This window comes from Zonotrichia albicollis, chromosome 5, assembly GCF_047830755.1.
Source record: "Zonotrichia albicollis isolate bZonAlb1 chromosome 5, bZonAlb1.hap1, whole genome shotgun sequence".
Taxonomy (NCBI): Eukaryota; Metazoa; Chordata; class Aves; order Passeriformes; family Passerellidae; genus Zonotrichia; species Zonotrichia albicollis.
In genome coordinates, this window is record NC_133823.1 from 16,758,687 (window position 1) to 16,786,489 (window position 27,803).

The 27,803-nt window shown below is 50.6% G+C and overlaps 1 protein-coding gene across 4 annotated transcripts in view; it reads left to right on the forward strand.

The window, feature by feature from the left end:
• LOC102064388 (E3 ubiquitin-protein ligase RNF213) overlaps positions 1 to 26,857 on the forward strand; it is a 46,687-nt gene extending 19,830 nt beyond the window's left edge. For 2 of the 4 annotated variants that reach the window (XM_074540914.1, XM_074540915.1), the window contains exons 25-65: positions 90 to 242; positions 899 to 4,480; positions 4,944 to 5,080; positions 5,386 to 5,481; positions 5,904 to 6,022; positions 6,553 to 6,675; positions 7,272 to 7,342; positions 8,103 to 8,250; positions 8,559 to 8,694; positions 9,142 to 9,318; positions 9,629 to 9,768; positions 10,163 to 10,317; positions 10,563 to 10,775; positions 11,119 to 11,300; positions 12,007 to 12,127; positions 12,233 to 12,333; positions 12,577 to 12,756; positions 13,098 to 13,264; positions 13,360 to 13,462; positions 14,142 to 14,256; positions 14,600 to 14,810; positions 15,447 to 15,637; positions 15,926 to 16,054; positions 16,256 to 16,408; positions 16,665 to 16,907; positions 17,533 to 17,614; positions 18,179 to 18,213; positions 18,525 to 18,619; positions 18,958 to 19,117; positions 19,976 to 20,150; positions 20,891 to 20,985; positions 21,274 to 21,525; positions 21,727 to 21,859; positions 22,439 to 22,522; positions 22,843 to 23,023; positions 23,138 to 23,339; positions 23,424 to 23,501; positions 23,789 to 23,986; positions 24,234 to 24,323; positions 24,436 to 24,614; positions 25,180 to 26,856. In XM_074540914.1, the coding sequence (XP_074397015.1) occupies positions 90 to 242; positions 899 to 4,480; positions 4,944 to 5,080; positions 5,386 to 5,481; positions 5,904 to 6,022; positions 6,553 to 6,675; positions 7,272 to 7,342; positions 8,103 to 8,250; positions 8,559 to 8,694; positions 9,142 to 9,318; positions 9,629 to 9,768; positions 10,163 to 10,317; positions 10,563 to 10,775; positions 11,119 to 11,300; positions 12,007 to 12,127; positions 12,233 to 12,333; positions 12,577 to 12,756; positions 13,098 to 13,264; positions 13,360 to 13,462; positions 14,142 to 14,256; positions 14,600 to 14,810; positions 15,447 to 15,637; positions 15,926 to 16,054; positions 16,256 to 16,408; positions 16,665 to 16,907; positions 17,533 to 17,614; positions 18,179 to 18,213; positions 18,525 to 18,619; positions 18,958 to 19,117; positions 19,976 to 20,150; positions 20,891 to 20,985; positions 21,274 to 21,525; positions 21,727 to 21,859; positions 22,439 to 22,522; positions 22,843 to 23,023; positions 23,138 to 23,339; positions 23,424 to 23,501; positions 23,789 to 23,986; positions 24,234 to 24,323; positions 24,436 to 24,614; positions 25,180 to 25,333 (9,339 nt within the window). In that variant the 3' untranslated portion in view covers positions 25,334 to 26,856. Of the gene's footprint in view, positions 1 to 89; positions 243 to 898; positions 4,481 to 4,943; positions 5,081 to 5,385; positions 5,482 to 5,903; positions 6,023 to 6,552; positions 6,676 to 7,271; positions 7,343 to 8,102; positions 8,251 to 8,558; positions 8,695 to 9,141; positions 9,319 to 9,628; positions 9,769 to 10,162; positions 10,318 to 10,562; positions 10,776 to 11,118; positions 11,301 to 12,006; positions 12,128 to 12,232; positions 12,334 to 12,576; positions 12,757 to 13,097; positions 13,265 to 13,359; positions 13,463 to 14,141; positions 14,257 to 14,599; positions 14,811 to 15,446; positions 15,638 to 15,925; positions 16,055 to 16,255; positions 16,409 to 16,664; positions 16,908 to 17,532; positions 17,615 to 18,178; positions 18,214 to 18,524; positions 18,620 to 18,957; positions 19,118 to 19,975; positions 20,151 to 20,890; positions 20,986 to 21,273; positions 21,526 to 21,726; positions 21,860 to 22,438; positions 22,523 to 22,842; positions 23,024 to 23,137; positions 23,340 to 23,423; positions 23,502 to 23,788; positions 23,987 to 24,233; positions 24,324 to 24,435; positions 24,615 to 25,179 lie in introns of all 4 variants that reach the window. The other 2 variants (XM_074540912.1, XM_074540913.1) reach the window with 2 other exon arrangements.
• The last annotated feature ends 946 nt before the right edge of the window (positions 26,858 to 27,803 follow it).

Here is a 27,803-nt window from a genome sequence, read left to right on the forward strand (position 1 = left end):
AGCCTTCCCACCCTCAACTGTTCTGTGATTCTGTGAAGTTGTGGTGGGTAAATAAAGAAGAAATGCCTTGGTATCTCTCTTTGTGATAGGTGCAGCGTGGAATCCCAGAGTTTCTTTTCAAGCTGTTGGTTTTGCAGTACCTGACAGATAATAATGGCAATATGTGGCTACGGCAGAAGTGTCATCTGTACATCATTGAAATCCTGGAGTTGTCCCCAGTGCCAAAGACAGCAGCCAGACATGTATGTACCAGAAATGCTCATTTTCTGGGAATTTTTCAGTCTCTTTACACATGTTTGTACATAGCTGTGGTGAGTTGTAGAGACTGTAACTGTAAACACAGCACACAAGTTCCCTGTTTCATTGGGAGTGTGCTGTATTCCATAACCAACTGGTGTCCCTGGTGTTGTACAAAATGACATTTACACTGGACAGCAAATTAGGCCTGTCTGGTTTCCTTGGGTTTGTGATTTCTGAAGGCCTGTTAGTCCCAGCCCAACTGTAACATTTATAGGATTCATAAAAGCACAAAATCTAATCTTCCCTCATGTGAATTGGCACGTTTGAAAGTAGGGGAATATTTATGTGCAGCTGTAAGAGCAGAATGTAGAAGTGACAGGAATAAATACCAGCAGTTTCTTGGGTTTTGTTTCCTTTGAAGTAGCTCTGAGAAGGGGCTGGAGGTGATGCCAGGCTCATGTACCTGGAAGGAAAATGTAGGCAGAAATAGGATTCCTTGGTGCACTTTAAGTGGAAGAAGCGATGCAGAGGGAAAAGGCTGGCTCCCGTTCCCCAGATCTGTGGTTTTAGGCAAGGAGATTGTTAAGAACAGATTAATTAGGCTGATGAAGATTGAGGCTACAGCTCTGTGATGACCTTTTCTTTTTCTCTTGTCCAGATGTCAGTGCGCCAGAAGTATCACTTCTTGGATGTGTTCCCTAAAATAATGTGCAAGTCTCCCAAAGAAGTGCTAGACATGGAGACACTTGAGAACCATTCTGGGGATGTGGGAATGGACATGGAGGAATTTCGCAGTGAGGCTTTCCAGAGACCCTTCCAGTACCTGAAGAGGTTTGACCAGGGCTGTGACCTGGACAGGTTCCGGTACAAGGTGCTCTCGGTGGAAGGCAGACCTGCAGAATGTGTGCAGCACTTCCTTCTGCACTGCGGGGTCGTGGATCCCTCTTGGGCAGAGCTCCGCAACTTCACCTGGTTCCTCAACGTTCAGCTGAGAGACTGCGAGGCTTCTGTCTTTTGTGACCCTGGCTTTGTTGGGGACACTTTGAATGGTTTCAAGAGCTTTGTGGTTGGCTTCATGATTTTAATGGCACGGGATTTTGCTACGCCCTCCCTGAGCATTTCCGACCAGAGTTCAGGAAGACAATCCTCCCACCTGGAGAACGTCACAGAGGAAGATCTGCTTCCTTTCCGCATCAGGAAGAGGTGGGAATCAGAACCTCATCCCTACCTGTTTTTCAATGCAGATCATACATCCATGACATTCATGGGTTTCCACATCCAGCAGACCAGAAATCACATTGATGCCATCGATCCTCTGAATGGGAACGTCATCAAGAAGGACATCATGACTGCCCGGCTGTACCAGGGCTTGTTATTGCAGGGGGTTCTCTTCAATGTGCCCTTCAATCAGCTGCCCCGCAAGGAGAAGCTCGAGAGGCTCTGCATGGTGCTGGGGCTCCCCAAGGTGTTTGACCCCGACAAGACATATGAGCTCACCACGGACAATGTGCTGAAAATCTTGGCCATTGAGATGCGATTCCGCTGCAACATCCCAGTGGTCATCATGGGAGAAACAGGCTGTGGGAAAACCAGGCTGGTAAAGTTCCTGTGCCAGTTACGCAGCAGGTCTGCAGAGGTGGAGAACATGAAGCTTGTCAAGGTTCATGGAGGTACCACAGCAGAGATGATCTACGCCAGGATCAGAGAAGCAGAAGCCCTGGCTAAATCCAACAAGGAGCAGCACGGGTTGGACACTGTCCTCTTTTTTGATGAAGCCAACACAACAGAGGCTGTGAGCAGCATCAAGGAGGTTCTGTGTGACCGCACGGTACAGGGGGAGCCTTTAGCCTCTGACTCAGGCCTGCGGATCATCGCAGCCTGCAATCCCTACCGGAAGCACACGGACAGGATGATCCGACGCCTGGAGCTGGCTGGGCTGGGCTACCGGGTGAAGGCTGACGACACCCGGGAGAAGCTGGGATCCATCCCACTGAGACAGCTCGTGTACCGGGTGCACGCGCTCCCACCCAGCATGATCCCACTGGTGTGGGACTTTGGGCAGCTCAACAACCACATGGAGAAGATGTACATCCAGCAGATGGTGCAGCATGTGGCGGAGCAGCTGCCCATGGCCAAGGATGAGGTGAGGACAGTCACAGAGGTGCTCTTTGCCTCCCAGCAGTACATGAGGCAGATGGATGACGAGTGCAGCTTCGTCAGCCTGCGGGATGTGGAGCACTGCATGGAGGTGTTCAAGTGGTTTTACAGGCACAGCCACATGCTGCTGATGGAGCTGACAAAGTACCTGGCTGAGAGGAAAGCTCCCAAGCACAGCGGTGACAGAAACAATGTCATCTGGTCCTTGGTGCTGGCGGTCAGCGTCTGCTACCATGCATCCCTGGAAAGGAAGGAGCCGTACAGGACTGCCATCAGCCAGGTCCTCCCAAAGCCTTACAATACCCAGAAAAAGATTTTGGAAGAAATCTCCCTGATGCAGGACTTATTCCTGAGTGGGGTGCCACTCCAGGATACCATAGCAAGGAACTTGGCCTTGAAGGAAAATGTCTTCATGATGGTCATCTGTATTGAGCTGAAAATCCCTCTTTTTCTTGTCGGGAAGCCTGGGAGCTCCAAATCCCTGGCAAAAACCATCGTGGCTGATGCTATGCAGGGCCAAGCAGCTCATTCTGATTTGTTCAAGCACCTGAAGCAGATCCATCTTGTGTCTTTTCAGTGTAGCCCCCTCTCCACTCCAGAGGGCATCATAGGCACTTTCAAGCACTGTGCTCGATTCCAGGAAGGGAAGAACTTGAAGGAGTATGTATCAGTGGTGGTTTTGGATGAGATTGGGCTGGCAGAAGACTCTCCCAAAATGCCCTTGAAGACTTTGCATCCGCTTTTGGAGGATGGCTGCATCGATGATGTCCCTGATGCTCACAAAAAGGTTGGCTTCATCGGGATTTCCAACTGGGCTTTGGACCCTGCTAAGATGAATCGAGGTATCTTTGTGTCTCGTGGGGACCCCAGCAGAGAGGAGCTCATCAAGAGTGCAGAAGGCATTTGCTGCTCGGCACGAGGGGCTCTGCAGAAGGTCGAGCAGTATTTCCAGCACTTTGCAGATGCATATGAAAACATTTGCAAGGCTCAAGACAGGGAGTTCTTTGGCCTTCGTGACTACTACAGCCTCATAAAGATGTTTTTTGCCTTAGCTAAGAGCTCCAATAGGGACCCCACACTTCAGGACATTGCCACAGTGGTTCTTCGTAACTTCGGTGGCAAAGATGATGTCAATGCCTTGGAAATATTCACTTCCAAGTTGCCAGAAAAAGGGGAGATACGTGCTTGTGATATCAGTAGGATAGAGCTGATCCGACAGAACATTTACAGCAGTGCTGAGGATGGGGACTGCAGGTACCTGCTTGTTTTGACTGAGAACTATGCGGCACTGCAGATCCTCCAGCAGACTTTTTTCACTGCCCAACAGCAGCCAGAAATCATCTTTGGCTCCAGTTTTCCTAAGGACCAAGAATATACCCAGATATGCAGGAACATCAACCGAGTGAAGGTCTGCATGGAAACTGGCCAGATGGTTGTGCTCCTCAACTTGCAGAACCTCTACGAGAGCCTCTATGATGCCCTCAACCAGTACTACGTGTACCTGGCTGGGCAGAAGTACGTAGATCTGGGGCTGGGCACGCACCGGGTGAAGTGCCGGGTGCACCCCAAGTTCCGCCTGATAGTCATCGAGGAGAAGGAGGTGGTGTACAAGCACTTCCCCATCCCGCTGATCAACCGGCTGGAGAAGCACTACCTGGACATCAGCACCGTGCTGGACAAGGGCCAGAGGGAGGCCGTGCAGGAGCTGGAGCGGTGGGTGCAGGAGTTCACAGCAGTCAACACAGAGAAGCACTTCATCAGCCAGCAGCAGTACAGCCCTGCAGACGTGTTCGTGGGCTACCACGCTGACACCTGTGCCTCGCTGGTGCTGCAGGGCACACAGCACCTGCGCCCAGCCTGCGACCCCGCCGAGCTCCTGCCCCGCGTCACCGAGCAGGCGCGGCTGGCCCTGCTCAACTGTGCCACCCCTGATGCTGTCATACGCCTCTGCAACTCCGTGGAAGTGTTCATGGTGCCCTCCCCGGCCCACATCTACTTCAGGCAGCAGCAGCACGCCTCCTTTGCTGACTTCCTCAGCACCCACGTGGGTGCAGGGGCTGGGCCCCAGACCGCCTTCACTGAGGTAAGGCCGGGGTGCTGCCAGCCCTCCTGACCCCACTCAGCTCTGTGCCAGGGCTGCAGCATAGCACTGCCTGCATGCGCCACAGTGCTGGGTGTGCAGAGCTGGGTGCTGGGACATAAGCGTTGATTTGGGGGCGCAGTGCAGCTCTGCAGCAGGCCAGGATGCAGTGCAGCTCTGCAGCCGGCTGGGGTGCAGTGTGGTGCAGCTCTGCAGCAGGCCAGGGCGCAGTGCAGTGCAGCTCTGCAGCAGGCCGGGGTGCAGTGCCGTGCAGCTCTGCAGCAGGCCGGGGTGCAGTGCAGCTCTGCAGCAGGCCAGGGCACAGTGCAGTGCAGCTCTGCAGCAGGCCGAGGCGCAGTGCAGTGCAGTTCTGCAGCAGGCCAGGGCGCAGCGCAGCTCTGCAGCAGGGTGGCAGCCTTGAGAGCACAGGTGGGTCTGTGCTGCATTGCTGCCTCTCTTTCCCCAGGTCACCACCTTCTCACGGCTGCTCACCAGTGCCGACGCTGCCTGCCTGGGGAGGGAGGTGCAGGGCAAGGCCCAGAGGCCCCAGATCCTGTTCCTGCAGCAGTTTGACACAGAGTACTCCTTCCTGAAGTGCATCCGGTGAGTCTGGGCCAGTGTTTTCCTGCTTGGAATGGGCTGTCAGCTGTGTGGAGGGTGCATGGGCAACGTGTTTGGAGTAGCACATATGGAAAAGAGAGGCTGTGCTGACAGTGGGCTCTGGGCTCTGCCCAGATGTCTGCTGATAAGGGACAAACCTTGACAGCTCCATCACATGAGATGGGATTTCGTGTTTTTCTCTCTCCTCCTGCAGCCGCCAAAGCTAATGTGAAGTGGCTGGTTCTGTGGTCTCTAATGTTTGATCTTTATACTTAGTGACTTTTGTTAAATCTGTTTTCACTCTTCAGAGAGTTCCTGGATTCCACTTCAGAAAATAAAGTCCTCATTATTCAGACAGACTTTGAAGATGGCTCTAAGGATGCCCAGCTCATCACCTCAGCCAAGTGAGTGAGGTGTGGAATGGTTCAGTTCTGCCTGGCCACCCCTCTCTGTGGTTAGTTATTGGTGCTGTTTGGGGATTTCACTCTCAGGAATTTGCAGAATTTATTCTGTAGCAGAATGAATCTTAATGCATTGATTGTATTTCAAATAATCCATATCCCAAATCAGAATAAGCGAAACTGGGTGAAATGAGCAGATAATCCCCTTTGTATTTGTGAATTCTGGCCACTGGCTGCAGAAGTCCTGAAGGGCTGAGGGTCATGGGATAATTCAGGGCACAGCTGGAGGTGGCAGCTGGGAGGAAGGAGTGGGAGTCACCTGTGTCTGTTCTGGGAGAGGATACGTGTCCTCTCTGAGCAGAGACCTGTGGCCATGGGCCTCTGTGTGCCTTTGCTCTGCCAACAGCATTTCCTCTTTGCTGCAGGTACGCTGTTGTCAATGAGATCAACAAGGTAGACCTGGGAGAGGTCTCTGTCTTTGTTTACTTTATCATGAAGCTTTCCCGGCTGGAAGGAGGAACATCCTACATGGGATTCCATGGAGGTGAGTGTGCCCATCTGTCCCTCCTTACTCTTCAGCTGCCTTCAGGCAATCATTTCTCTTGCTCATTCTTCCTTTAAATGCTGAAAACCTGGACTCAGTGTGTCTTGTGGGTAGTCAGAGCTGCCTCCCTGTCCCACAGGACTGCCTGGGGGATCAGTACCTGGCAGTCCTGGCTGGGAGCACCTTGCCTTGCCTGCTGACAGACAGGTCCCCTCTCCAGTCAGCTGGAGAGCAGCCACAAGGGTAACTCTGTGGGTGTGTTGTCCTCCAGAGGCTCTGGAGCAGGTGCTGATGTGTCCAGTAAAGTTCCTCTGGGTCTGGGGGCTTCTGAGAGCCTCAGAACCTTGGAACTGTCAGGCATGGATGTGTGCAGCAGCAGGTTCTGAGGGCATTGTGCTTTCCCCTCCTATAGCAAGAGGTGAGAGTTGGTGACCTCTGAAGGTAACCTCGGGCTGGCAGGTAATTCTGGGGGAGCTCTTCTGGAAGAGCAAGCTGCAGGCTAGGAGTGATACCTTGTTCTGTGCCTGTAGGGCTGTGGCAGTCAGTGCACATCGACGACCTCCGCAGATCCAAGTACATGATCTCTGACTTGACAGCCCTGCAGAACCTCACCATCAGCCAGGTGCTCTCTCAGGATCAAGGTGCAACCAGAGGTGAGCTGTGTGCTGGGGAAAGGGGAAGCTGTGGTCCCAGATTTGGCACTATGGGAACTGATGCCTGGCACAATGTATCTGATGACTTTCCCTGCTCAGCACCTGATGTTTTTGGGGGTCAGTCAACACCTGGCTTCCAACTTGTATTTATTTCATTACTACAACTTTAGGTCATCAAGCTAGTTAGTTTGGTATTTTTTCCTTTTCTTTTTGACAGAAATGTGGCATTTGCACTGCTCAGCAGCCTGAGTGCTCTTTCCTAGCACAGGAGGTAGCAAATGCTGCATGGCAGAGACTGACAAGGATCTTTCTTTGCCCTTACTCTCCTTCCTTTCACCACACTGCCTGACAGGAGTCAGGGAGAGCTTAAGGCATTAGCCCAGTGTCAGATTTCCTCCAGCTCTTGCTGCATGAAGCCTGACAGCCTGAGCAGCTGTGGCTGTGTTTGAGGTGAATCTCAGCTACTCATGCAGGTGCTAATGGGTCTCTGACAAATGTTCTGCTGCTTTGGGATGCAGTTGCTAAAATAAACTCTTATCTGACTGATGGAGAGTGCACTGCTGCTTTCTAACAAAAATTCTGCACCTTATCTGCAGCTCTGCCTGCCAATGGAGAAGCACAGCAGGAGGAGGTTGGAGCACCAGTGCCAGGAGCAGAGCACCATGAGGTCAGTTCAGGATACATTTGTTTGCCTCTCAGCTGTCACTGTGGCTCTCTGCTCTGTCATTCATGAGTGCAAACCACCTTTTGTGTTCCCCTGCACCTGAAACCAATCAGCAGTATTTGCGTCATGAATGTTACTGTTCAGGTACAAGTTCCTCCTCCCCACTACCCAGTCAATCATCATCACTAAAGAAATAAACCATTCTAAGGACTCTGTAATTCCTTAGTCATTTCATTCTTCTGATTTTTAAAAGTCAGCTCTAAGAATTTCTGTTGCCTTTCTCCTCCTGGAGGGGAGAGCTGTGGTCCTGAGCTTCGCTCCAGCTGTGCACTCTGAGGTGGAGATGGAGCTGGCTTCGGACTAGGCTGTGCTGCAGCCACATTCACACTGCCTCGTGTGCCCCTGGCAGCCTCAGCTGGACATGCCCAGCATCAGGGACAGGGAGCATTTCCCAGGAAGGGCAGAAGATTTTTCCCTGGTCACATTGATTATTTCCATTTCTTTCCTCAAACTGCTGAATCTTTCCCCTACAGGAATCTCAACTCAGCACAAATGCTGTCTCACAGGCCAGTTTGAAAGGGCCACAGAAGCTGCATCATGTTCTTGACAGCAAAAGAGCTGAGAATTGCAGCCTGAGCTGAGGGAAGCTGGGAACAGGGATGCCAGGCAGCAGGCCATTTGAGGGAGCCCTGGACACCTTCCGAGGGAGTGTGCTGGGGACAGGAGGGTCACTCCAGGGGAATGACCTTGTTTTCCTGGGCAGGGTGAGATCCTGGACACCACAGTGCTGCTGAGGACCTGTGTGCAGAGTGCTGTGCGCATGCTGCGGGACCAGAACGAGGACCTGAGCCGGAGCAGGAGGAGAATTGAGATTCTGCTTGGCCTTTTCTCCAAAGAGGATGAGCTGAAAGGTGTGTGCTGCAGGGAGTCCCTGGACATCTGGAGACCACTAAAACAGTCAGTCAGCTCACTGGGGATGCAGAGGTCCTTGTTGTGGTGCAGGCAATGGGGCTTTCCCAAGAATGTGTGTACATGCTGCAGTGTGTTGGTGGGTGTAGGGCTTTTCAGCTGTTTAAGTGGTGGCTTTTTCTCTCGCTGTGCTGTCTGGTTTTTTCCCCACTTGGCCAATTATAGGAACAACTGTCAAATGCTGTGCTTGGTGGGATATTTGGGTCCAAGCTAATAGAAGAGATAACACAGGTTCCCTGTTGTTTTGTAGCCTCTTTCCTGAAGATAACCAAGTCTCGTCTCTCCAGCCTGCTGAAGAAGCAAGAAGAAAATTCCCTTCACCCAGAAAACTGGGTGTTTCGGGAGGCTTCCAACCTCAGTGCTCTGCAAGAGGCAGGTACCTTCAGGTGAGGACAGCAGCACTGCCTTGTCACCTGCAGCCTCCCAGGAAGGGTCTGCAAGTGGCACCTGTGCAGCAGAGACAGGAGCTTTGTGTAATCTCAACGTTTGCAGTGTCAGTCTCCAGTCTGTGCTAGAAACTCTCTGAAGGCAATTTTAGCCTCTCTTGGGGAAGGGTGAGTTAGAGCTGAAGGGGCTGTACTGGGACAGGGATGCGCAGTGCTTGAGTGGAACAGTGGGATTACAGGTGAGCCAGGAGTGAGAGAAGTGCAGGGTTTTTTGTTGATAGTATTCTTTCCCATAATGGCAGAATTAGGATTCTGTCACATATTATTCTGTCACATGTCAGAATACTGACATGTGAGAGAATTAGTTACTCAGGGAAGGCACCTCCTATTGTGCTGATGTCATTGCTCACATTCCCTCTGGGTTTCTCCATCTCTCTCTCCCCAAAGGCACGCCCTGTGGAAGCGAGTGCAGGACGTGGTCACTCCCTTCCTGGCTCTCCTGATCGCTGTCATAGACAGGAATGGCAATCTGGAGCTGCTGGCCAGGGCAGGAACAAACTGGGTGACAAACCTGTGGATGTTCATCTTCAATGACACCAAATTCCTGAGTGTGGGGAGGAACAGGTGAGCCCAGGGGAGCAGCAGGAGGGCTGGGCTGGGCTGGGCTGGGCTGGGCTGGGCTGGGCTGGGCTGGCAGCAGCCCAGCACTGGCTCTAACCCCCGAGGCAGAGGGATGTTGTTTGTTGGCTGCTGTAGGAGGGCAGCTGGGCACTGCTCACAGTTCAGCCTGTTCTTCTCAGAGTCCTGCAGTTCCCTCCCCTTCTCTCTCCCCTCCCTCCTAGGGCTCAGTTTCTCTCTGCAGCCTCTGCCTCTGTTGTCTGCACTGTGCTTCCCAGACACAAGCCCTGTGCCTTAATGACCTTTTAACCCCCAGCCCTCAGCCAGAGATAATCGTGGTGCAGAACAACATGACGGTATCTGCTGATGCTGGGAATGAGATGCCCTTCAGCTGGAGGATAAAGGAGTACCTGGAAGAGATGTGGGTGGAGACTCAGTACATCCAAAACACTGAAGGTGAGAGCCTGGCTTCAGCATCTCCATCCACTGTCCTTTGAGCTCTGGTTTGTCATTGCTGTGCCCCTGCTGTCACTGGAGTCACCTTCAGTCCCTCTGTGCTCCTGTGAGCCAGCAGGAGCTGGCTTCTTTGTGCTTCTCACCATTCATCTTTCTCACCTATTTTGTGCCTTTGCATTCAAATAGCTGTGGAGCAGCCAAGAGTTAATGACAAGGTGAGATTCCAGAAATACAACATGACACGCCACTGGGCTGACAAGGCCTGGCCTGAGTCCCTCCTCAGTGCCCTGGATGCATCAGTAATTATTGAGGTGTCCATGTCTCTAGGATAGATGCTGTGTCAAAGCCAGCTTCCTCCTAACATCCAGCTTTTCTCTGCATCCTCATTTTCCAGGCCATGCTGAGAAGTTTGTGGAATACTTCCAGAAGACTGCCCTGGGAAAATTCATCTCTGTTCTGACTGGGGAAGAAAGGCAGCTGCTCTTTGAGTGCTACATCAGAGACTTTATTGTCTTGACTCTCAGTGTGTCCTCCCAGGAGCAGCTGCAGGTCAGGGGCTGGAAACCCTTTGGATGGGGAGAAGAGTGTGATGCCTCTGAATGTGTCCTTCTGAATCAGTCGTGCCTTGGGGAAAATTGCTGGGGTCACTCAGAAAGGCAACATCTGTATAAATTGACATTTAAGGCTGTCTTTGTAGGGAAGTGATTCTCAACTTTCAGATATTTTTGCCACAGTACAAAATTAATTATAACAGTATTTTCTCACCTTTGGTTTTCTGTGTCCCACCCCTGCAGTGTCTGCGTGTGGCGTTCCTGTCTTGTGTTAAGGAGTGGATGGCAGAGTCCCCCTGGACAAAGGAGCTGGTGCCCTCCCTGCCCTGGGCCCACCTGGCACACAACCAGTTCAAGAGCCGCCTGCAGAACTTCTCCAGGATCCTGGCTGTGTACCCCTGTGTGACTGGCTACCTCCTGACCCAGGAAGAACGGAGAATTCCATGCTCTGAGATGGTAGAGTCACTCCCTCAGCCCTGGCAGGGAGCTCTGTCTGCACTGCTCTTCAGTCTCCTGTGGATTTCAGCCACAGCAGAGGGGGAAGCACAGGCTGGGGTTCCTCAGATTTGGGAATGATCTGCTGTGCTCTTATTGCTACAAGCAGGTTTTTAAATAGTTTGCCCTGCTTTTGCATTAGTTATTGGACATGCTAACGAGCCAAGCCACAAACATGAGAATTGCAGAGCTTAAAGTAATCAAGCAGGACATCATTCAGTAGAACATGTGGTTCTGAGAGCCCTAGGTCCATAAATAATTCTGAAATGCAGCTGTTTTTACCCCCGTCCCTGTGTGTGTGCAGGTTCTGGACGTGCTGGCTGCCATGGTGTGTGCTGAGGAGCTGGAGAAGCTGGTGCAGACAGCCTCCCCTGAGCTCTGGCTGCAGGGAGTGAAGAACCTCCATATGCCCATTGAATTCCTGTGCAAAGAGGAGAGTGCCCAGCGTAGAGGCAGCCACTGCCATCAGCTGCTGAGGAAGCTCAGGTAGGTACCAAACTCTGCTCACAGCCCTACTCTTTGCCTGGAGGTTCTCTGGGGCATTGGAGCAGGCTGAAGCTGTTCTGGTACTGCTTTTCTCAGGCTTTGCAAACCTTTCCAGGTTCCTGCTGGGCTCAAACACATACCAAGCAGCAAGAACGACATTTTTGTTCCCTCATCTCCTTGCAGATTCTCTCTCTAAATTTGGCAATATCATCTGGTACATTCTATCTGGGTTCAGGGGTTATTTAAAACTCTCCTCAGCTTGCTGTTAACTAGCAGTGTCTCCCCACTTCGTCCTCTATGCGTAAGGACTCAAGAGATGGGGAATTTCACTGCCTCTTGTGTTTTGGAAGAAAGCCCAGAGCACTACCCCAGTTTCTCACAGACCTTGTTTAGTTTATTTGAAGTGAAGGAAGTGCAGCTAATTGTGATTGGTATTTTAAAAATTTTTTGAGATTGACGTTAGAGGTGTGAGAAAGTATGTCCACTGCTGCTGGTCCTGCTGCAGTGCTGCCTCCAGGCTAGGCCCTTGAGCCCCCTGGGTGAAGTGCTGGGATGTTCTGTCCTTGACAAAAACCCCTCTGGAAAGCCAAAGGGCAAAGCAAGTGAGAAGTGCAGGAGTGCTGTGGAGGGGAGCAGGAGCAGCAGTGAGCCCCTGGCTGCCCTGGTTGCCATTCCTGCTGTGGTGCCAGCCTGCTGTTCCCTCCAGGGCCTGCTGGAGCCGTGTGTTTGCCATGGCACTCTTCGTGGAACACGTCCTGTTGGACATCCACACCGTCATGCCAGAATTTGAGGATTTAGTGAGAAAATATACTTTGCTTCTTGCCAAGGTGAGCAAAGCTGCCATTTCACCTCTTCCCTCTTGAGCTGACCATGGGAATTCTCATCTCAGGTGTTGCAGCTGAGTCACTGGACCTTGTCCTTTCCCTCTGCAGTGTTTCCAGCATGATTCAGACATCAAGTCTCATCCAACCTTTTCTGCGGTGCTGAGAGTGCTGCATGAATGCAAGGATGAGGTCAGCAGCAGGCTCTGCAGGTACTGACACTGGGGCAGGCTGCAGGGGCCAGCAGGGACATTGCCTGTGTTGCCAGCACACTTGTGGCAGTGCTGCATGGGGTGCAGTGAAAGCCAAGGGAAGAGCAATGACCCTGCTTGGTTCTGCACCCTGAGCTGAGCAGTGAGCCAACTCTTGGTCTAGCTGCAGGTGAACATCTTGTTCAAGGCTTTTGGGGAGGCAGCACAGAAGCAGCTGTACTCATTGCTGTTTCTGGATTCCAGGCATGGTCTGGAGGTGTGTCCCATCTGCCTGGGAGAGCCAAAGGACCCCGTCTGTCTGCCCTGCAACCACGTGTTCTGCCACAAGTGCATCAGCCAGTGGCTGGTGCCAGCACAGATGTACTGTCCCTACTGCAGGGCTGTTGTGGAGGATTTGGAGTTAACTGTCACTGAGGAGCTCAGGTACTCCAGCTGCCCTCTCCAAGGTGGGAGTGTTGGGTGAGAAGGTTTTGTGAAGGAATTTGCAACTCTGAAGTGGTCAACACAAGCAGAATGGAGAGTGAACTCTGCTTCATCCCTCTGGAACTGAACAAGTCCTGTCTGTTCTGTTGTTTGAAAAAAGGGAAAAGCTGCCTTGGCCTCTGTAAAAACATGCAAATCACAGAATGGTTTGGGTTGGAAGGGACCTCAAGGATCTTCTCATTGGAAAGGTTGAAAAGTATCTCCCTTGGGTGATTTTTGCTTGTGTGTGCTCAATTCCTCTGTGGTTTAAGAGGTTCTGTGTTTGCTTTTGCCCTTCCCAGAGCTGCCATAGCAAAGAAGGCCCTGTTCCGGCAGAGGTGCAATAATTTCTTCATTGACATGGTCACCACCATGTGCTTCAAGGACAACAAGCCCCCTGAGCCACAGGTGATCCAGAGCCTCCTGGATCTGCTGTTTGTTGAGAGAAAAACAGTCTTGAAAGACACAAGTGAGCTCCCTTCACCCTGACACTCAGTCTTACAGAGCTGGATCTGTCACCACCTTCTCTCAACTGCCAAATCTGTCCTTCTCTTGTCTCCACAGATCACTCTGCTGTCTACACAAAATTCCTGTCCCCTTTTCATGATGAGGTGGATAAAACTCCCATCATCCGCTCTGTGATGCTGAAGCTGCTCCTGAAGTACAGGTGAGCACATTCAGCTGAAGGAGGTTAGGCCAGGGCCAGGTTCAGCTCTGTTCCTCATCAAACCTATCCCATTGTTCTCCTCACCTCCCTGAGTTTCATTGACTCTGAATCCCTTTGTATTAGTCTTGCAGCTTGGCTGGCTTGCATGGGGCTTGTGGTGCAGTGTGAGCAGCCTGTGCAAGGTTTACCTGGCTGTCCCTCACTAACCCTGTGCTGAGGGTGGATGCCTGGGTTCTGCAAGGTGGCTGAGTAGTTGCTCTGATCAAGGTCAGCAAAGCAAAACTCCTCATTCATGGAGATTTAATCAGGATTTAAACTGATCTTATGTCTGCTCCACAGACCTTCCCATTCCCACAGCCCTCCCAGCCTCCCTTTGCAGGCAGGGCACAAAAGCCTCTTCTCAGGTGTGACCACCTCCTGAACCAGATGCCTTTTTCCCTGGAAGTGCTCATTGAGCACTGGTGGTGATCAAAGCCTGGCTCATTCCCAAATGTCACCTGCAAAAAAATCACAAGGGCTTCTCCATCTTGCAGCTGGATCCAGAGTTAACCCACCTGTCACACAGCTAACTCTGGGAGCTCTGCTGTGATTTAGAGCTGGGGCTGTCCTGTCAGCATGGCAGCTGTGTCAGGGGGTGTCTCTCTCTCTCTCTCTCTCTCTCTCTCTCTCTCTCTTGTAGCTTCAATGAAGTGAAAGATGATGTGCAGCGTTACCTGTCCCAGGTGGAGCACAGCAAGCTCCTAGAGAAAAATGATAAAAAAGAGCTCTACTTGCTTTTTGTCAACTGCTTGGAGGTAAGAGCTGGGCAAGTGACTTTGTAGTTAAAATCACCATTTGTGTTCTTGCTAAGGGACAGACAGGTTGAGTTTGGCATCCTGGAACAGGAATGTGTGTTATTCACAGCCTGCTCCTGGCTCTACCTCAGCTCCAAGCTTGGGAAGTGTAGGACAGCTGGGGCACATCCTGAAAATAGTATTTGGCGACATGGCAGAGGTTTAGAATGGGGGGGCAATGTGAGTGGTTTGGAAGGGTGCAGGGATGGTTTGCTGTGCTCGTGGCAGGCTGGGTGCCCTGGGGACACAGGGGTGGCTGAGTGGGGTGGCTCTGCCACTCACCAGTGTTCTGGCCTCTCTCTAGGATTCCATGTGTGAGAAGTTAGAGGACAGCCTGGGATGTGGGCATGGAAACAGTCTGCCTGAGGACAGAACCTTTCCAGAGAACTACCTGCCAGCCAGCAGCAGAGAGGCTCCCCAGGAAGCCTCTGTGGAATACCTGCAGGCCGTGGCTGAGGTGCGCCTGTGCCTGAGCAGGGCTGCAGAGCTCATCTTTGACCTGCAGCAGCACACGGGTGAGTCTGATTGCTCTGCTGGAAATGCTGCATGCAGGGCAGGTGGGCTGGACACAGGCAATGCCCTGTGCTCTGCTAGGACCTGTTTTAGTGCATGGCCAAGAAGGAGAGCAGCAACTCCCTTTTCCCTTGTCTGTGTCAGTCAGTGTCTGTCCCCTGTACCTCGTGTTAGAAGTACTCTGTAACTGGTAGAAAGGCTTTGCTGGTGACCCCAGTGTAGTTACATGGAAGTTAACACCTGTGGAAGGGATTTATTTTATCCTCCTGATGGTAACAATGAGATTTATTTAGAGCCCACTAAATTGAACTTTAAAGCATAAATGCTGCTTGAGACCCAGGACTGCTGTAAGGGTTATTGTTTTGTATGAATGAGAGTTCTGCACAGCTAGAAGGGATTAAGAGTTTACTATATTTATGAGTTTATACCTTCCCTGTCAAAGAAAGGCGTCATTGTGTGAAATCTGGCTGAGGATATGCTCCCGACAACACCCGAGGAGGGAAAGGCTCTGAAGTTCTTCTGTGTAATAACACAGTACTAATAAAGGGACTTGGTGCTACAGCTGGGGCAGACAGAAAAGTTTTACAGGATGGGATGTACTTTTGCCTCTTTGTTTTAACCTCTTTTTTGCCCTCCAGAGCCAGAGCAGATGAAGGAGATGCAGCGTTACCTGAAGAACGTGGAGGAGTTCTGCAACCTTGCCAGGAATGACTGGCACCGTGTGTACCTGGTCAGGAGGATTGCCAGCCAGCACGGGATGGCATTTGCTCAGAAGTTGGTCACAGAGCCACGGTTCAGTTGGGTGTTCCCAGCAGAAATTCTGCAGCAGGTAGACAAGAGGCATCTCCTGGTGATGGTTCTGGTCTCCTCTTTGCCTTCACTTTGTGCTGCTTTGGGGTGTTCCTAGCGTTGTGTGTCTCTTAGGGTCGGGCCAGAGTGGCAGTGGTTGGAGGTGGCTTGTTCTGGCTCTCAGGTGAATGGAGTCTCTCCTGGCAGCATCATGCCTGCTGCTGTTGCTCTGGGGAGCCTGAAATGCCCCAGTGCTCAGGAGGAAGAGGAGATTCTGCCACAGCTGGGTGGTTGTCCCCAGTGCTGTGCATGGCTGTTCCCTTGGCAGGTCCAGCACAGCCAGTACAACCACATGGACCGGTATCTGGTGTATGGGGAGCGGTACTGGGCCCTGCGCGACGCCGTGGGACGAGCCATGATGGAGGGCACGGCCCAGGGGCTGCTCGAGGCCCAGGAGGTACAGCCCAGTGCTCCCTCAGACCCCTGCTGGGCCCAGTCCTCCCTCCAGACCCCTGCTGGGTTTGCATGGCCCCAGCTCTGCTGTGTCCCTCTGGGCAGTGTCTGTTCCCAGCACCTGGGGCCTCTGCTGGGAGGTCACTGGGACTTGTGCTCAAGCACGTTTTCTTTACTTTCCCACCTGCACATTCCATCACCATAGCTGGGGCAGCTCTGGCCTGTTCCCAGCCACATCCTTCATTCTTCCCAGGCCTCCAGCAGCCCCCCAGCTCTGAAATCTGCCCACCTGCTCCTGGCCATCTTCCGAGAGGTCACTGCTCTGTATGGGAATCCAAGCCTTCATCCCAAGCAGCAGGTAGGACATCCCCCTTTGGCAGCTTGTGGCAAACCTGCTTTGTGGGTAAGGAGGAAGGGGATCTGAATCAGTGGTGGAGGAGCTTTGGTTCCTGTGCCCCAGCCAGGGTGATGGCCCAGAGCTGAGCAGGCTGTGGAGATTTTTGGGAGCAGGGTAACCCAGTGTGGGAAGCAGCTGCCAGTGCTCTTTGTTTAGGTGGGGGCAATATCCTGATGGATACTGGAAAGCTTTAGCTCTTTCCAATCTGTGCTTTCAGCAAACAGAGGTGATGACTAGATTCATCCAGTGCTCCCGAGTGCTGAATTCCCCTGAGCTGAAGCTCCTTGCAGTTGCCCTGGTGAAGAACACCCTGCCTGGGCTGGTTGTGGAGCCACAGGGCCACAGCCAGCAGGGAGCCCTGGTGGAGATGGCTGTGCACATGGCTGCTGTGTTGCTCTGCGGGCACAGCCTTGTCCTGCAGCCCCTCAGGAACCTGGCCTTCCAGCCAGACACCATGCAGGTGAGGGCACAGAGCTTACATGCACTTCAGCTCATCCTTGGTTCTTGCCTGTGTCTGCTGGATCCTCTTTCTCAACAGCAATGCTCCAACTCAATGGTTGAGCTGTGAAACACTGGGTGGAATTATTTCAGTGCTGTTGGGGTTAATTAGCACAACACCAAGCTCTGGCCTGGTATCTTTTCAAGGAACCTCTCCATCCTGAGCAGGATGAATCAAATACCTTTGCTGATATTTGGGTGAGCAAGGCTGAGAGCAGCTGGCAGCTCCCACTGTGCTGACCTGCCTGCTCAGAGAGCTCTGGCTCCTCAGTCAGGGGGAGAGAGCTGCTTCTCTGCTATTCCTGGCTACCCAAGGTGTAAGGGAACATGCTGGTATGCGCCAGGGTGCATCAGCAATGCATTGCAGGATGTCTGGAGAGTGCACATGCAAGTCTTAACAATACTGACAGTTCTAAGAGTGGATTTTCACAGGTGAATTTGAAAATCTGCATCTGCGTCGCCTGCTTGACCTCTGCTCTCAGATGTCTCTTCTAACCCAATGTGAACAGAGAATCAGTGAGTGACTGCTACAGGACAGAGCTGATTCCCAGATCCATTTGTGACTGCTTTCCCCTTTCCCTCCTCAGAACTCCTTTCTGCCCACGATGCCTGAGGACATGATGGCTCAGGCAAGGACCTGGGAGGGAATGCATGGTCTACACTGGTATGGTGAGTGTTGCTGGCTGACTGGGGAAGGAATTCCTTGAGTTTGGAGAGTGAAACTGTTCCAAATATGAGGACAAACCCACTTCTTAGTATGAGTTATCTGTGGTAAATCCAGATTTGTAGACAGTTTGTGCGGGTGATGCACCAAAGGACATCCAGTGCTGTTTAGTCTTCAGACTGCAGCTGTCCACAGAGCATGAAGGGGCACAAAGGCAACACGAAGAGGGTGTGAGAGGAGAACTCTGCCACCTTACTGGCCAGCTTTGTCTCTGCTTCCCACAGCTGGACCTTCCTGCAGCAGGGAATGGGCGGGTGAGAGCATTCCTGCCCTCAGCAGTAGAACCTGTCCAGCTTTGATTCCTTGTTGCTCAAGGAGAAGCAACACTGAAAAATTCCTTGGCTTCATGCATGGGCCTGTAAGTCCTTTGGGCTTTGGGATAGTCAGGGCTTTTGATTAGATCTTGAAGCATATTTCCTACTCCAGGATGATGGTCCCTAGGAAAGGGAATAAAAAGGGCTGTATAAATCTGTCTTAGAATACTGTCCTGTTTGTTTCTCTCTTCACAGAATGTCCCAAAGGCCACCCCTGCACTGTGGGAGAGGTAAGAATTTGGGACTGGTGGGTATTTAAGCAGACAAAGTTTTCAACAACAAACTGTTTTATTTTGTTTGCTGGTTTTAATGTTCTGATGCACAGAGTTCCACTTCTAAACTCAGTATTATTGATCATTTTGTCATTGTAATGTAAAATTTGTCATACCCCTAGCATTTATACCATAGATCATCAGGCAGAGGCCCAGTTTGTAGCAGGGTTTGAATTAACCACTTAGAGGTTGGATTTTTGTTTCATTCCCTTTCTCTGCTGCAGAAGCTGTTTCTCTGGAATTCAGTGCTCTCCTGTTGCTTTTCCCAGTGTGGGCGCCCCATGGAAAAGAGCCGCTGTCCCGAATGCCACGTCATCATTGGAGGCAGAAACCACGTACCCGTGAAGGGCTTCCGTCGTTCCAGGTGGGCTTTGCTGCAATGCCTTTGCAGGGCTAAATGATGTAGGACTTGCCTGTGGTGCCCTCAAAGGCCAGAGGTACCAACCACTTCATGCTGCTCTCTGGAAGGTGTAAGGGAGAGATGTCCAAGCAAGAGTAATCAGGCAGCAAAACCAAAGAAATTTGCTTCTCTGTGCACAAAACTCACTGGAAGCCTTCACTCCTCTGTGGCACTTTGAATTGGCAGCTTTTATGGCATTCAAAGACATTATGGGTCAAAAAGGCATTGCTGGGTATCAGAGATGTCTTGTGTGGTTTTTGTCCAGGTAAAAAAAAAAAAACCATATATGCACTTTCCTACAGCAAACGTCCAGACAGAACTCAAACTGGCCACATCCTTGGAGATGTTGAGCACAGAAGGACACTGGGAACGTCTGACAGGGGTGTGTCCCCCGTGGTCTTTGTGCTGCTCCGTTTGCTCACCCACCTGTCCATGCTGCTGGGAGCCTCCAGAGACCCTCAGGTATCTTCCAGAAATGCTTCCAAGTGGTCACACAAAATATAGGGGAACCTTGGTATGCTGCTGGTCCTTTTCATCATACTGCCAAGTGACCAGTGCAGTCTGTCAGGATGCATAGACCAAAATTCCCTCCCTCCTTGCCCAGGAGGGATTTTGGTTAGTTCCTGCACTTCCATGCAGGCACATGCACCCAGCACTGCCTTGATTGGTGCATGCCGCGGCAAGCTATATACAGACACGAACGGAGACGGGGCAATCCGAATCAGTGTCGTGAGCTATTTATTTAGCACGTCAGTCTCAGGACAATGGAAACAGGATGTTAACAGCTCTCTGATCCAAATGGAATGCCAAGAAGATGTCACATTACAGCGTAGCATAAAGCCATCTCAGCCTAGATTTCAGGCAATCACACATAGAACAAAACATATTGACAAAAATTCTATCCAATCATATGAAACACACGTAATGGTAGTTAACACAATAGGGACTTATTTTCTAACACAATGGCTCGTTTATGAGAGACAAACCACAGAGACTCATTCATACTAACCTTCTAAGGATATACATTAAATAACCTTGTTGCAATCTATAAGGACACATTACAGAAGTCTGTTGTGCTATTTCTCACGTTTGCTCTACTGCTTAGAAAACTTTTCGCTGTATTAGCAATGTTCACAAGTCTGCTGTCTGAGGCCTGCCTTTTTAACCACTTTCTCAAAACCCTCTGATTTGGTGAATCCCAGCAGGTGCAGGTGGCAGGAGTCCCACAGGTGGGGGTGCCTGGCAGGACAGAGCTCTGTGTGCTTTGTGCTTCCCTGGATGTTTTTGGCTGTGCTCAACTCTTGCTTTTGTTGTCTTTAGTCCCTGGGAAGGATGATCAAGCCAACAGTGGATGATGTGGTGAGCTTCCTGCAGCAGCACATTCAGGAGGACTTGGCACAGCTGACCAGGATTTTGGGGAAGAGTGTGGATGACACTATCAACATCCTGCACCTGGTGCTCAGCAGCCTCCTGCAGGCCCCCCGGCGGCAGCCAGGCCAGTGTTAAGAAAAGCCACCTGCCCTGTCACATCTGGGGCTCTGGTTGAAGGGCTGTGGCCTTGCAGCCACCTTGCTGATAAACCTCTTCACCCCTAAACATCAGCAGCTGAGCTGAAGAGAAAAATAGAGAGTTTGAAGCTTATTTCTTACTGTAAGGAGGGAAGAATTTTTGTCTGTTTGCTTCTTTCAGTCAAGTACGTGAGGTTTGCAAGGTTTGGTGCAGTTGATAACTCTGAAAATGAATTATTGACAAAACAGTGTCATGACAGATGGGCAGAGCTTGCAGCTCCTGAGCAGGGCTGCTTCCCAGCACAGCAGCTTGTTGTGAATCCCTGTTCCGTGCTGCCTCTCAGTGACTCCCAGAAGCTCTTGGGAGAAGAGGGATGGCACAGTGGGGTTCATGGTGGGGTCTGGAGTCACTGTGGCACAGAGGCATTAATGTGTAAGTAGCCCATATTTGGACTGTGGGACAGCACCAGTCAGTATTCCAAGCTTCACTCTGTCATGGGACATGGTCTGAGCTTGGACAATATGTTCAGTACTTTTGGGGTTAGGAAGTTGTGTAAATGTCCCCATCATTCACATGAAGCTCCTGGAAACCTGGATCACTGTGTGATGCTTGGGAGTCATTCTCCAGCTGAACCAAAATACTCAGTTAACTTCTAGCACCCATGAATCTGTGCTTTCTTTTCACTGAAATACTGCAGATATAAGAGGTGAAATATTCCTGTTGCAGGGATGGTGTGGTTTGATGAGTTTCTGTCCACCAAGGACAAGAGAAACAAATGGGAAGAAATTGTTGCAAGCACAATTATTGTTCCTGAATTGGAGGTGAGAAATCTGCTATACAGAGTCAGTAGCTGAGCAGTTCAAAATGCACTGGAAATCTCATGTGTTGTAATATCTGTGCTACACTTTTCACCTGGCTGTTCCTAAAGCCAGCCCATCCATGGCACAGCTGCTGGTTAAGGATTAGCCATCTTTATTCTGCCGGGGGAAATGGGAGCCTGAGACTGGAGTTGTTCTGGGATGAATTTGTATAGCTGGAAAAGCAGAAATGGCTTAGCTCTTTTGAAGGTATTTCACAATATCCAATAACTTACTATTTTTAAAATGCAGAATTTGGATAAAAAACTTCTGAAGTTAAACCGACAGATACAAGAGGATGAGAGAATCTCTTCCAACCCCATAGTGAAAATAGTGTATGGGGACCCAGCTGCATTCCTGTCCCAGCTGCCACAGGACAGCCACATCCACCATTCCAGGATGTGGAGCTGCCGCAGGAGGGTTTCAGTGGAGAACCTGGGCCACATTGTGCAGCAGAAGAATGCCAAGGACACCGTCCCTCTCCTCTGGAAATTCCTGCAGAAGGTGGGGCTGCTACAGGGGTGAGAGCCTGGGATTGCCCAGGACTAAGTCACATTTAGATTATCTCAGTACTTGCTATGATCTTGAGAATGAACATGGAAGTTATTGTTGTCTTTTAAACATTTAAGAAGTAATTCCATAAAAGTATTCCCAACTAATTTGTCCAAGCACAGCTTTACCCACAAGTTCCCATTCCTCTTCCAGGAAAGTGAGCTGAGGCTGGTGAAATTCCTACCAGAGATTCTGGCTCTACAGAAAGATTTGGTGAGGCAATTCCAGAACACAGCAGAGATCAAAGACTGCTCCATCAGGGAATTCTTCAGGGAGCCCCACTCAGGTGAGGAGACTCTGTCAAAGTTGTAATTAATGAAACAGAAAATGCTGGATTGTCTTGTTGAAAGTGAAGAGGAAAATTCTCCATTTCCTTTTAATTCTCATCTGAATGAACTGGAGACTTGAAGAGAGTTGGAAAAGTTACCAGATGACTTTTAAGGAATTAAGTACAGTGTAGTAGGAGTCCTTGTAAAGCATATGTATTGTATACGTGGCCTTGCCCAGATCCTAGTTGTTCTAAATGAGCTACAGCTGTGAAGTCCTTAATTTGGCAGCAGCTGTGGCTCGTGAAGGCAACTGGAATAAAAGGGGGTGGGCTTTCCAGTCAGGGAGAGCCTGGCAAGAGCTCTGACTATGAAGCCACAAGACACTGCTGAGAAGAACTGCAGGCAATAATGGAAAAGTAACAAACTGAGCAGATGACTCCATTTGATGCCTTTAGAAAGGTGTTTGGTGTCTGTTTAGTCTCTTGAGCAGTTGGAGCAATTGCCTGGAGTTCAGTGGTGTGCGCTGAAGATCCCTGCATTGGAAAGTTTCACCAGGAAAAGGTGTTTCATGGATTTATTTTTCTGTTGTTTCTCAGGTGTGATGAGGGACCTGTTGGAGAGGAGAGTGAATGTGTTTCTGTCTGTCTGGAATAAGCTGAGAAGCTCCCTGGACACCAATGGTGAGCAGCTTCTTTCCCAGCCCTGCTGCTCCACTGCTTCTCGTTCTGAGTTCAGATTCCTCCCATCACTGATGCTGAGGCATATCCTCAAAGCTGGGCTTGGCCATTGAATTTTAAGAATGCAGATACAAGGGGAGGGATTTGTTTCCCTGTTGTAGTATTCTTACCTGAGCTTGTTTCCTTTCTCACCTGAACTTGTTCCCTTTCGTGCTTGCCCCTAACGCTGAGTGCGTGGCTTTTCTCAGCTCAGTACCTCCTTCTGCCTTGGCTCAGCCTGGGCTGGCTCTGGGCCTTCTCAAACACTGCTGTCTGTATTTCAGGGGAAATCAAGCTGCCTGAAAGCTACTGTAATGCCGAGCTGAGCCTGGACAGCAGGCTGGAGGTGCTGCTGCCGCGGCGGCAGGGGCTGGGGCTGTGCTCCACGGCACTGGCCAGTTACCTCATTGGGCTGCACAACGACTTCGTATACTCTGTCATCAGAGACACTGAGGAGGATGACAGGTGTGCTGCTGCTCTGCTCCTTGGGCTCTGCTGCATCCCCTGCTCCCTCTCAGGCAGCTTTCCTTGCTCCACAGAGGCCTCTCCCTCTGAACACAGGCCCTTTGCTCCCTGCAGATACCTGGTCAGCCCCTCAGAAGTGGCCGACCTGCACCTGATCAGTTATGATGTGGAGAGGGACCTGATCCCTCTGATCCTGTCCAACTGCCAGTACAGCATGGAGAAGGGAGGGGAGACCTTGCAGGACTTTGATCTGGAGAGGATCCAGCAGCAAGTGATCAGCAAGTTCCTACAGGGGAAGCCACTCATCAGGCTAACGGTAGGAGGGGCAGGGCTGTGCAGCCAGGAGGGCACTTTCCAGCAGCGTTCCAGGCTTCACATCCATGAGTTTCTCTCTTGACAGGGAATCCCCACCCTGGTGTACAGACATGACCGGAACAATGAGCAGCTGTTCAGTGATGTCAGGAACAAGCTGGAGCAGGTGGGTTTCTGCCTTGCAGGAAGGCAGAGCAAGCATGAAATCCCTGATTTTGCAAGGGTTTTCTATGCCTTGCCTTGTCTATCCAAAGGCTTGCTTGCTGATTTCTTAGCAGGCCTTGGGTATGTGCAATCTGGTCTTGTGCTGTCAGTCAGGATTTACAAAAAGAAGGGAGATAGTTCAGCATTTCAGTTTCCTACATCTTGGGCTCTGTTATCTTCCTTGAGTAATTGGAACAGAAAAAGGAGTGGCTCTAAAACAGTATTACCTGTGACTTTTGTGTTTTTCAGACTGCTCTGCCCAGTTCTGTGATGAACATGATCAGTGGGGAGCTGCAGTCCTACAGTGATGTGTGTGATGCTCTGTCCCTCACTGAGATTACCCTGGGCTTCCTGGCCGTTGCTGGTGAGAATGCTGACATGCTGCTGACTGACTACATTGAGGAAGTCCTGCAGATGGGGGATCAGACAGACCCTCACTTGCTGCAGGTAAGTCCTGAGGGCAAAGCTCGGATTTTTGTGGGTTTCTGGTTTATGCTAAATCCAGCCTGTGTGACAGAGCCCTCTCACTTTCCCACTGCCTGTTGTGGTATCAAAAACTGGCTTACTGAGGACAGATGGGCTCCACCGAGGCCAAGGGGCTGGATGAGCTCTGTGCTGAGCTCTCTTGGGCAGGGCAGGCTGGGGACGGGCTCCAAGGACATCCCTCACATCCACAGATGTCCTTCTCTTCCAGGCCCTCAGACGGTGCCAGCTCAGGCACAGCATAGCCCTGTGGCAGCTCCTGTGTGCCCACAAATCTGAGCAGCTGCTGCGCCTCGGCAGGGTATGGCACCCCCAGCACCTCTGTGTGCCCTCCTCTGCTCTGCCATGCTCTGCTCTGCCTGCAGCTGTTCAAATGTGTCTTTGGGTTTTTTCTCCCCTCGCTGCATTTTCAGGATCCTTTTGCAGATGTCAGTCGTGCCTACAAAGAAGAGCTCACCCCAGAGCTTGTCAAGCTCCTGCACACCTTCCTGGTCCACTCCAGCCTGGAAACCTTCCTGCAGGAGCTCCATGAAATGATCATCCTGAAGTTGAGAGGTGTCCAAGCTGTGGAGGAATTCAATCCCATGTGGAGGTAGGAATTACACGCCCAAAGGCACCACAGTTGTTACTAACTGACACTTCTCTGCCTCTGAGCATGCACACAGTGGGAATACCCCCTTGGCACATGCACGTCCTGGGGGACACTGCCCAGGCAGCACCATTAGGAATATCCACACCCGTTTCTGGCAGGTGTCACTTCCATCTCACACAGGCTATCTTGGAAACACTGCTGGACCACTCCAGGAGCTGCTGTCCAGGGCACAAACAACAGCACTTCTGCAGAAACTTGGATAAAATAATAACAGAATCACAAATTCATTAAGGCTGGAAAAAAATCTCCATGGTGCTCAAGGCCAGCCTTCAGGGATAGGCACACAGCTCTGCACAGGCACAGCTCAGCCCCAGAGCTCAGCTGTGCCCTGCAGCCTCCCCTTGCTGGCCTCTGTGCCTCCACCTGGCTGTTTAACCCTTGTCACTACACACACACCCCTGTTCAGTTGTGTATTGAGTATTTTGGGTGCTGCAGTGCACTTGTATTGTGGCACTTGAGGTTTGCTCTAACCCTGCTGTTAATGCCATTCTGCTCTGTCTTCCAGCCTCAAGGAATCACTCTTGCCTTACCTTGATGCCAAAGGCTCTGAATTAGCTGCGGAGCTGGAAGACTCATTCCCAGATGAGATTCTTCTGTCTCATGCTGCTGGTACCTGGAAAGCAGCTGCTGTCTTCAAGAGGGAGCACAGGGACAGTTAGGACAGAACCCTGCCAGGGAATGCCACAACACCCATGTCAGGGCTTCTGGGACTCTGGGCATTTGTTTGGGCCTTGTTGGTTGTTCTTTGGGGTTGTTGTTTTTACACCTGATGTGAAGAGTGGCCGTGGAGGAAGGGAAGGGTGAAAAAGACCCAGCAACTTGGTGTGAAGCCTGGATTGCCACAGCTCCAGAGCCACTGGAGGAACATGAATATGAAAAATGCGTATTTTATTATTGGCTTTTTTTCAAATATTAGGATGAATATTATATGTGTGATGTTAGAAAGTTATGCTGTATTAATTTTCTCAAATATAGTTTTAGGTTATAGCATAATGTTAAAATAGAAACTATGTATGTGGGATATTTTTTTAAAGAAAGGAATGAGGTACTCACACCAGATAGCAGCCACAGGACACCTAAATGTTTCAGAAAAAGAGGATTTATTGCCCCATTATCAAAAGAAACGAACTTCTTCCCACCTTGCTCAGCTATGACAACACTGTTAGGATTAAGAGGAAGAAGTTGACGATGACCAGACAAAATCCTTTGTTTGAATGGAGTTTATGCATCATGTATGAAGTGTATGACTATGCAACAGGCTATTGCTTTTAAGGGTTAATCCTCTGGTAACGGGTATCCTTTTTCGGGCTTATTTTGCCCAGAAAAAGGTACCCAGACATCCATAAATCTTTGTTTCTGTTGTCTCATATTGTCCTGTGATAAATAGGTATGATTTGTGCTGATAGAAACTGAAACAGTAATCGATATTGATACAGTAATTGATATTTGGGAACAATAAAATAGTTAAAAAGTTGTAATGCTAAAGAAGAGAGGGAGAGGAGGGGCTCCACCTCCCCTCCCAGCAGATGTTCACAAGGACAGGCGGAAAGAAGCTGAAGACAGAGTTGCTAAAAATGAGCAGAAAGGAAGCAAAACCTGGTGGGGTCCCAGAAAATGCTAATTATAAGGGATTTATTGCCTTGATATGTAGATGCAGTGATACATTAGTCTTGGCTTACATTGTACTGGCTTGATGCGCATGTGTAACCCAAAGGTGAATTAAAGGAAAAGAAGAGGACTACAGAGCCTTCATCAGTGATGACCGCCAAAGACTGGTGCGACCACCAAACCGAGTGGTGGCGCATGCGTAGTAAAGGTGGTAATGAAGGCGGAGATAGAGACATGACGAACCGAAAATAGGAGGAGATGGCATTGACACATGGCATATAAGGGGTGATTTTCACTTAGCAAGCTTGTACGTGATGTGGCAAGGGTCATTGAACCCTGCCCTCCGTACCCCGCGGTTATCTTTTGCTTATGCGCTATTATTGGAACCAAATTATCCCTTATTTTAATCAAATTACATTGTATCCAATTTTATATATTTTTATTTTAACTATGCAATTAAAATTGTTACTACTTTTAATATTGTTTGGTTTTTTTATGATGGGATAATTGGGCAAACATAACAGTCCTAATCCAAATTGACCGAAATTCTTGTTACTCTGATTATATTGCTATTTTTATAACATTTTATTACTAGTAAACTTCTAAAATGTTAAAAAACAAGCGATTGGCGGTTTTCACAGAGCAGTAACGGGGCTGGGGCTGGGACGGGCCACGGGCACCGCCCGGCGGCGCCGCTGGGAGCGGGGATCGGGTGGGGCCTAGCCGCGCTCCGGGCTGCCCGGCACCGCCTCCTTATAAGGCACGGGCACCCTCGGCAAGAGCCGCCGTGGCTCCGTGCCCCGGGGGGCTCTGGCGGCTCCCCGGGGTGCGAACGGGGCGCGGTGCGGGACGGGGATCGGGCAGGCGGCTCCCGGGAGCGGCCCCGCTCGGAGCGCGGCGGTCCCGCAGGGAGCAGGCCCGGCTGAGGGCCAGCGTGGTGAAGAAGGACACCGAGGAGTGGCAGAAAGACACCAGCAGGTCTCCGGGCTGCAGAGAGTGGGAGGTGTGAATTTATCCTACATCAAGGGGGATGAGAGCCGTGCCTGCGCCTCCCTGGTTGTGCTCAGCTAGCCGGCTCCCGAGGTACCACCCGGGCCGGGCCGGGCCGCGACTGTAATGAGGCTTTTGCTGGCTCCTTCAGGACTTCATTGAGAAGTGCAGTTACAGCAGTGTGCTCCTGAAAAAGCAGGAATCCAGCCAATCACGTAAATTTGGCTCCAGTCCACCTGGAGAGCAGCTCAGCTAAGCAGGAGCTGCCATTCTTAAAAAGGAAATTTTCAGTGTGATCTGCTTCTGAACTTAAATTCAAATGCCATCATGTGAAATGAGTTATGAATGAATTCAGAGAAGTACAAACTCTTGAGTTGTGACTTCTGCAATCATACTTGAGTGAAAATCACAAGCACAAGATAATCTTTTATGGAAATATAACTTCTGGCACAATACAGAAAATGGATGAGTGACTCAAAATACGGAGATGATTCTAATTCACATTAAAATTGAGATTTCTTAATGACAGAC